The following is an 8658-nucleotide window of genomic DNA, read 5'->3' as shown; positions in this document are numbered from 1 at the left end:
TGTGAATATGAAACGTTCTAGATCAATTTGAGATGATCTGGAGCGAGAAGATACGTTGTTCTGGGCGAGGAGGTTCGTCCGGTTTGGATCTGTTAACTTTAGGTACAGAGCTAACGCTAAGCTAACGTTTAGCAACGCTAAGCTAACGCTGGCTGGCGAAATTAAATATTTTTCTGAGGAGTTACTTGTTTGACAAGCTGCATTGTTAGCTGCCATTTTTTTTTGTTTCGTATTTTTTAAATGGAGTGCCTTGCTGCAACGAGCTAAATGTATTTTTGTTACGTTACACTCCAGGCTAATTTGCTGCGGCTAGCTTGCTCGTATGCTAGCTGACGCTAGGTAACGTTGCCGGGTCAGACAGCAACTTCAGCGTCAGTTTCGGGGGGCTAGCCCGACTACCGTCGCTCCTCTGCCGCTAAAAAAATCTCCAAAGCGCCATCATGTTTGAAATGGAGACGCACATATCGTGCCTTTTCCCGGAAATCTTAGCCATTATTTTCAGTTACTTGGACGTTAAAGACAAAGGAAGAGTAGCCCAAGTGTGCGCGGCCTGGAGAGACGCGTCCTACCACAAGTCGGTGTGGAGGGGGGTGGAAGCCAAGCTCCATCTGCGGCGAGCCAACCCGTCTCTGTTCCCCAGTCTGCAGACCAGGGGGATCAAGAAAGTCCAGATCCTCAGCCTGAGGCGAAGCCTGAGCTACGTGATCCAAGGGATGCCGCACATAGAAAGCCTCAACTTGTGCGGGTGCTTCAACTTCACCGACATTGGACTGGGACATGCCTTTGTGCAGGACATCCCGTCCCTGCGGGTCCTGAACCTCAGCCTGTGTAAACAGATCACAGACTCCAGCCTGGGCCGGATCGCCCAGTACCTGAAGAACCTGGAGGTGCTGGAACTTGGGGGTTGCAGCAACATCACGAACACGGGCCTGTTGCTGGTGGCGTGGGGCTTGCACAGACTCAGGAGCCTCAACCTGCGCAGCTGCAGGCACGTGTCAGATGTGGGAATCGGTCACCTGTCCGGGATGACCCGGAGCGCTGCGGAGGGCTGCCTGTCTCTGGAGAAACTGACCCTGCAGGACTGCCAGAAGCTGACAGACCTGTCTCTCAAGCATGTCTCGAAGGGCCTAAACAAGCTCAAAGTGCTCAACCTCAGCTTCTGCGGGGGCATCTCGGATGCAGGGATGATCCACCTGTCCCAGATGAGCCAGCTGTGCAGCCTGAACCTACGCTCCTGTGACAACATCAGTGACACTGGGATAATGCACCTGGCTATGGGCTCCCTCCGCCTGTCTGGACTCGATGTCTCCTTCTGTGACAAGATCGGAGACCAGAGCCTGGCCTACATCGCCCAGGGGCTGTATCAGCTCAAATCTCTGTCTCTCTGCTCCTGCCACATCAGTGACGATGGCATCAACAGGATGGTGCGCCAAATGCACGAACTCAAGACTCTAAACATCGGACAGTGTGTTCGAATCACAGACAAAGGCTTGGAGCTGATAGCTGACCACTTGACCCAGTTGACAGGGATTGATCTGTATGGTTGTACTAAGATCACCAAGAGGGGTCTGGAGAGGATAACGCAGCTCCCGTGCCTTAAAGTGTTGAACCTTGGACTCTGGCAAATGACTGAGAGTGAAAAAGTGAGGTGACAGTTTCTCATAAACACATTTCGTCATCATGTACAGTGTGTTCTCAGGACTGTCGTGTCCAGTTTTAGTTCTAGCTTCTGTACCGAGACTAGAAGGGACCCACTGGAATATTGCTCTTGTTAAATCCCAGCTACCTCACTGTACAGAGTGCCTACTGTCGTTGAATACTGTATTAGATTGTATATTTTTGTGACACGTACCAGTATAGATTTAAGCATTTACATTCAAAACAGGAGTTCATTCGATTTAAAAGTTTAGATTATTTTAGTTTTGTGTGTATTAAATGACTGTTGCTGACAAAATTGTACTTCAAATTGAAGTGACTGCATCACTCCTGTCTCTGTTTACATTGTACAGACTTAAGACACCCTGAGAATTAATATCAGGTTCGACAGCTACAGTACAAATATGCAATACCTAAAACTGATCTTCACAATTTTTTCCCCCTTCTGAAGAGCTTTCAGTGATATTGCAGGAAGTTTTGTATAAGAAGGCAGTAATTTAAGATGTTTTATATTCCTACAATAGTGATATTTATGAATAAAGATTATAAATGGTTCAGCTTCGTCATTTTTATTTGCATCAATGTTTATCATTCATTATATTTGTTGCAGTTACATGAGTTTTCTTTAAAAAGCATTTAATAATAAGGGTCGAGTTAATTATCCAAGTCATTTAAATATGTTTGGGTAAAAAAAAAAAAAAAACACTTTACAAGAAAGCAAGGCTTTTAATTTATTTATTTACATACATAGAAAATTCAAATGACCAACACGTTTGTTTTGCTTTTAAACAGTTTGATTCTTGACAACAGACAGACGGCAGTACATTTTTAGTTTTTTTTTTTTATACAAACTCAAAAAGGCAGAAACGTACAGTAAAGACCGAGGCCCCTTGATCAGCTCTGTGCTCCCCAATAAAGAGTCAAGATAAAAAGAAGATGAGACATTAAGGCAGGGGACGGGACACAGGCCAAAGTAAAGGGGAATAAAACACTTTATGATCTTCTCTGAGGTCAGCTGTGAAGAAAAGACGCCTCAGCTTGATGGAAAAGCACAAAAACCAACTCGTCTTCCCACACCTGCCGTCTTTGGTTCTTACTCCGACACCCTTTAAATGTATCAATTTATGTGACGGGAGCAGTTTGAAAATGGTATTTTTAGATCTATACTAAAAATCATTTTAAGTTTACAACAGCAGGAGGGCCATAATAGTTGGAGACTTTTTAATCATCAGGCTAAAACGAAAACATCCCCATTTGATATAAATATGAATATAAAACAAGACCACCAGAAATAAATGCGAGTACTCGCCCATCACAGTCACTGTTTGAAACATTGTAATTTTGACACATTTATTCCCCCCCCCCCCCCCTCGGTTCTTGTTGAGAACACTCAATCGGTTCAGAGCGACTCGCTCTTCGAGATTCTGTGCAAACATTCAATGCATATTGATACAGTAAACTTTTCAATAGTATATCATATTTATAATATCTCCATAGAACATAGACTTTCTTGCAAGTTATGGCAGTACTGTCACGCACACACATTTTGTCCAAAAGACAAAATTAGACACTAATGACAACTGCTTTTAACTTCAGTATTATTTTTTAAAGAATGCACATCACCTTCCACATGATTACCTTTATTCAGTTACAGTATGTGTTAAATATGTTATTTACAAACTGATTTAAAAAGTCAAGATCTGCCAAAAAAAAGGTGACGTTCATTTTCTGTGAATGTCAATGCACTTAGTAATTAAGAACTCGAGCCCTGAATATAAAACAAAAATATCAACAAAAAGGCATTTGCTAATACAGAATTTTTTTCGTTGTCGTTGGGTGTCGGTAAATTGAACAAAAAAAAAAATAATAACTGGGGGCGTTAAGCAACTTTTCTAGAAACTTTGGATGAGGAGGAGTGAAATTCTTACATCATGCCATAGCACCAGGATTTCAGAGGAATAAAGATCCCTGCGTTAGGTCCAGGACTGATCTCTGCATGCTCCAAGGCCACGAGAACGATCTCAAATGAAACATTGCATACATCATGAACAAGTGGATGTTGTGTGCAAAACCATTTTGAAACAATACAATAAAAACACTATTAAATCCTCTCACCTGTTGAGAACATAACTAAGCTCTGATCTTTGATCAAAGTTTGAACCTCGACCCCCCCCCCAAGCCATTGACCCAGCTCCTGTTGATGCAGTGACGTACCTACAATCGAATCGTAGCTACTCTGAAATATTTCAGGAGTGTGTTGTGCTCGTCTGGTTAAAAGCTGTGTTTAGCTAGTGTTAACTTCTACACCCCACCTCTGAACTCAGCTCCTCCCTGCTCCCTTTGGATGTAGCAGCTCCCCAGAACTATCAAGACAAAAAAAGTGCTTTTCGGTCCCGTGGTCAGAATAAACGTACCAATTTTTCCACTGAAAGGTTTGAGAGGAAAATGAGAGGTTAAAAAAAAAAAAGGTCAAATGACGGTTTCTGCTCTGAATGAGACTGGAGGCAGACGAAAGGTAGACGGCCTCTTTCTCCCAAAGCACCTGGGAGAAAGTTTTTTTTTTTTTTAAGATACTGTAAACAAAAATCTAATCTACCTGATGCAATCAGTTGCATGCTTTAGCTCTTCCTCTCATTTTCTCTGAGCAACGTGGATGTTTTTTTTTCCAGCTCACATGAACACAAGAAAATGAAAAGCACTCGTGGTCCTGAAAGTTTGTTGCAGGGTGTCGAAGGGCGCAGAGAGGAGGGGTCAAACAGGACGAAATTCAAACGCCCCAGCAGTTTCTCCTCCTTTTAGTGGGAAGGTGGAGGTTTCTGGGCTCGGCCTGGTTGTGTCTTGAGGTCAGAGTTGTCAGCACGACTCCTCCAGGGCGTTGACAACCTGTTCCAGGATATCCGGGCAGTAGTCTGCAATCTGCTGGAGAACCGTGTTGGCGTACTCCTGCAGCTCCCCGCTCTCCTTCTCACACACCTCCAGCTCCCGCTCCAACTGGACGCAAAAACAAGGTTTAGCTGCTTTTTGACTGAAATCCAGTCCATTTCAAGCGTTGTTAAAGGCAGATTATCAAACAAAGTAGACGGGTGGAAGAATTAAAACTTCGGTTATTTTGTCTTTTTATAGCCAATTATAATTTACTTACCGTTTATCAGATGCTTAACTTATAATTTGGTCAAAATCTTGAGCAGTTGTCTTACTTTGTCAAATTAAATTTATATTTGCAGGTACTAAAGCAGCACGTGAAAGGGGACTTGATAAACAACAAACTAAAAGTAGTTGAAGTTTCTAAGCACCCAGTATAAAAACAGACGGCTTAAGGCAGTAATTTTATCATCATCTTTTGTTTTTCCCCTCGTTGTTTAGTGCAGATATCTCCATATTCATTTTATTTGTCAGAAATGCTCAGAAACTTGTTTAGTTATTTCTTATTCAAGTCATTTATCATTGTGGTGTGAAATATTTAATGCTATATTTAACTAAAGGCCCAGCAGTCTTTGAAGGAAATGCCCTTCACCCCAGAGTTTTACACTACAGTCAGGTTATGTTGAGAAATAAAAGTTGTAACCGTTTTGGTCAAAGTTTAAAAAATAAAATTTAATAATGTTATGCCATCTCATGTAATGTAGGAAAATGTCACGCTCAGAGTGTATGTTGTGAATGACTCAGCTACTACCACATCTAATTTTAACTTCATATTTGTACAACTGACGGAGTTAGAGCCATTTTTGAGTAGGCTAATGTGTAGCTGTGGTGGCCATCTTGAATAGGTTTGAAACCAAAAAGTTCATGAGCAGTTCATGAGACATTTTGCTAACAAAACAGATAAATGCACACACATACAGGCAAAAACATTTTCACTCCACCGTTGCCTTTCGGCAGCAGGCGGGCTTTGTCTAAATATAATCCTCAAATATAACTTAATAATTTTATAAAAGTACTATTTGCTTCATTAGGAAAGCTCTATTCATAAAAATGTCCAGTACACGCTGTAGAAATAAAAGAAGTGGATGTCAGTTTGTTTGTTACCTGTTCGACGCTCAATTTCTGAAGCTCCTCCTCCCAGTCTTCAGGGTCGCTGTGGTGATAGTGAGATGGTGGCGTGAGCTGGCTGAGGATGCTGGGGTCTCGGTCGTGGCAGAGGTCCGTCAGGTGGGCAATGTAGAGTTTGAGTTTGCTGCGGTTCTGGGACAAGGCTAGAAGAGGGGGTATCATCTGCAGAGTCGGGAGAGACACAAAGGTTGAAGAAAAACAAAGTTTCCTCAGGTTACACTCTGAAAGGTTAAATAATGGAAGAGCTCTGGTCCAGTTGGAACATCTGAACATGATGAAAACATCCCCAAAATCAACATTTACATGCACATCAATCACCATCTCCTTTTAGAGATCTGTATACAAATAGTTTGTTACATTTTTCAACATGTAAAAGAACAGCAGCTGTGCAGTCGGTGTAATTACCGGTAGTATCTGAAGTTAAGCGTTCATGTCAAAGTAGTGGCATGCAAAAGTAAGATGCTTCAGTTTACGTGCAAACAAAGAATACGAACACGATGAAATCCACAAATGTACTGCAGCGGTCAACGACATGAAAAACCACAAATGAATGCAGAATACGAAGCATGCGAGTGATAAATGTGACAGGCTGGGCTTTTGTCCCAAATACGAGAGCTCACCCTTCTGAACAAAATGGCTGTGAGAGAGGGGGAGGGCAAAGGGCCGGCTACGCCCAAATACCCTCCTCATCATCCTGTTAGCACGATGCAGCATTAGGAAGGAAACTGTGGTTAGTGGAAATCTTCCATTTATTTTAGGTCGCTTGAATTAATTTAACTTAGTTTTTTAATACAGAATTTTCAAGAAAGCTCTATATAAAAAAGGGGAAAAACTGTTGAAGCCATCTGGAAGTGTGGGTAACTGAAGTACCTGATCTGGAGAGGGTTTGTGATTCGTCTGGTCGGGCGCAGTCCGCAGATGGTCGTCTTCATAGTTGTCTGCCATCAGCTTCATTCTGTTTTGAGTCTGAAGATTCAAGACAGATGGAAGTTTAGAAGGCTGAGCCGTTCTTAATAACCTTACTGGTGTGTCCAGGTATAAATGTAAGTTTGTTCCATGCACAAATATTAACTGAACACAGTGAAGATTATTACATATATACATTTTTTATAGTACTTCTAGAAACTGGTGCATGTAGATTAGTACAGCTCTGAGCTACAGACAGAGACTTAAAATCAGGATATATATATGATTTCTAGGGATACACGATATTGGATTTATGGCTGATATCTGATATGACAATATGTTAAAACTTATTTGACCGATAACCAATAAAGATATTTTTTTTTTCCCCTAGACCTACGTACAGAGACTACATATCTTTCTCTGCTGTGGAATTAAAATACTACATTATTCTGCATGGTCTTTGTCAGTTTGGCCTGCTACCAAACGCAGATGCCAAAAAGGGGGTCTGAAAATGATGAGACACTTCAACTTGGATTATGTTTAATGTCAAATTTATTCATGACATAGGTAGGCGCACATGACATAACATGCTGGCGCTGCAGGCATCCTTGTCACTGGGTTGTCATACAAAAACAGCGCCTTTTATATCGGTGTTATTTTGATGGAATGGCCGATGTCCGATATTTAACTTTATTGCTAATATCGTCCGATACCGATATCATGCCGATAATATCGTGCATCCCTGATGATTTCGTACCCAGTCCTGATAATAGCACACACACACAATGTCTGCACAAATTTTATCTGAATGTTTGTCCAGAATTCCTCAGAGTGGCTCCGTATTATCCACAGAAATTTGTTTCTCTATGACAGTCCTACTCATGCTCCTCCTTGGCATGATAGACTCATGTTTATAATCCACATAAATATTCACCCCGTTTAAAGTAACTGTCCTAATTCAATTCAGAGAATAGATAAAAAAAAAAAAAGTCGGGATTGATAGGGATTCCAAAATCCTTAACATCCCGAGGAGTTCTTTTAAATCCAAAAATCAAGAAAAGGAAGAAACATGGGACGTGTGTAAATCTACCAAGAACAGGCACTCCTCACAAACTGAGATACATTACTCGTACATATATTTTTTTATTGCATTTACTTTATAGAAATCTGATTTCACTTTGACATTGAAAATTCTTTTTGTAAAAAAAAAAAAGGCCAATTTATATTGACCATGACTGATTTATACCAGATATTAAAGCATTAACCAGCTACGGGGTGGACAAGTTTTATAAGCACTGCAGTAGAAAGCAGACAAGCAAATTAACACAAAGAAAAATACCTTTGCTTTAGCAAGTCTGCGTGTGAAATACTTCCATACAAAGTACACAACAGGCTCCATCTTTGAGATTAAGGAAAATCTGGACGTTTGCATTTGTGGCAACCCTCCCTAAATAACTGTGGTTCCTACGGCTGAATATTAAACGTCTTTTCCCAACCTGCTGCTTGAGCTGCTGCACCAGCCTGTCTTTCTCTCGCTTCAGCTGAGTCACCTCCTCCTGAGTTTTCTTCTTCTTAGAAGACGACAGCTCCAGCAGAGCAATGTTGGCGTCCTTCTCGCTGATAGCGGCTAAAAGAGCCTCCTGCCTGTTCATTTGAGATGAAACAACATTAACCACACAAGCAAACAGCTCAAGTATCATTTATTATTTATGGCACAGCACCAGCTGGGGAAAGCCAGAATTGGATGACATTTTACAAGATTAAAAGGAGCAATCGATAATCTAAAGTCGATGCCACCTTGCTGCCCTGCTGTGTGTGAGTCTTACTTCATCTCCAGCACCTCCTCCAGGTGTTTTCTGCGCTCAGCTCTCAGTGTTGTGAGGTGGGCTTCTTTCTCACACAAAGACTGCTGGGTAGACGCCATCTTAGCCCTCATGGACTCCAGCTCCTGCTTCACCTTCTCCATAGCACCCAACAGCTCCTCCATCTGGGAACCAACACACACACACACACACACACACACACACACACACACACACACACACA

The 8658-nt window shown here is 41.7% G+C and overlaps 2 protein-coding genes across 4 annotated transcripts in view; one reads left to right on the top strand and one right to left on the bottom strand.

Annotated features, from left to right (window-relative positions):
- The first annotated feature begins 258 nt into the window (after positions 1–258).
- Positions 259–1926, top strand: LOC119416259 (F-box/LRR-repeat protein 14-like). Its single transcript, XM_037683472.1, has one exon. It carries the CDS (start codon positions 441–443, stop codon positions 1650–1652), a length of 1212 nt encoding a protein of 403 aa, XP_037539400.1. The 5' UTR covers positions 259–440; the 3' UTR covers positions 1653–1926.
- A 2372-nt stretch (positions 1927–4298) lies between these two features.
- Positions 4299–8658, bottom strand: part of LOC119416258 (ELKS/Rab6-interacting/CAST family member 1) — an 18143-nt gene continuing 13783 nt past the window's right edge. For 2 of the 3 annotated variants that reach the window (XM_037683469.1, XM_037683470.1), the window contains 5 exons: positions 8439–8599; positions 8109–8256; positions 6577–6672; positions 5683–5868; positions 4299–4647 (listed from right to left, as the gene is read on the bottom strand). In XM_037683469.1, the coding sequence (XP_037539397.1) occupies positions 4510–4647; positions 5683–5868; positions 6577–6672; positions 8109–8256; positions 8439–8599 (729 nt within the window). In that variant the 3' untranslated portion in view covers positions 4299–4509. Of the gene's footprint in view, positions 4648–5682; positions 5869–6326; positions 6401–6576; positions 6673–8108; positions 8257–8438; positions 8600–8658 lie in introns of those variants that run through there. The other variant, XM_037683471.1, reaches the window with a different exon arrangement.

This window comes from Nematolebias whitei, chromosome 10 (assembly GCF_014905685.2).
Source record: "Nematolebias whitei isolate Nwh7 chromosome 10, NemWhi1, whole genome shotgun sequence".
NCBI lineage: Eukaryota > Metazoa > Chordata > Actinopteri > Cyprinodontiformes > Rivulidae > Nematolebias > Nematolebias whitei.
The sequence above is the reverse complement of the archived record's forward strand: the minus strand, read 5'-3'. Positions and strand labels throughout refer to the sequence as shown.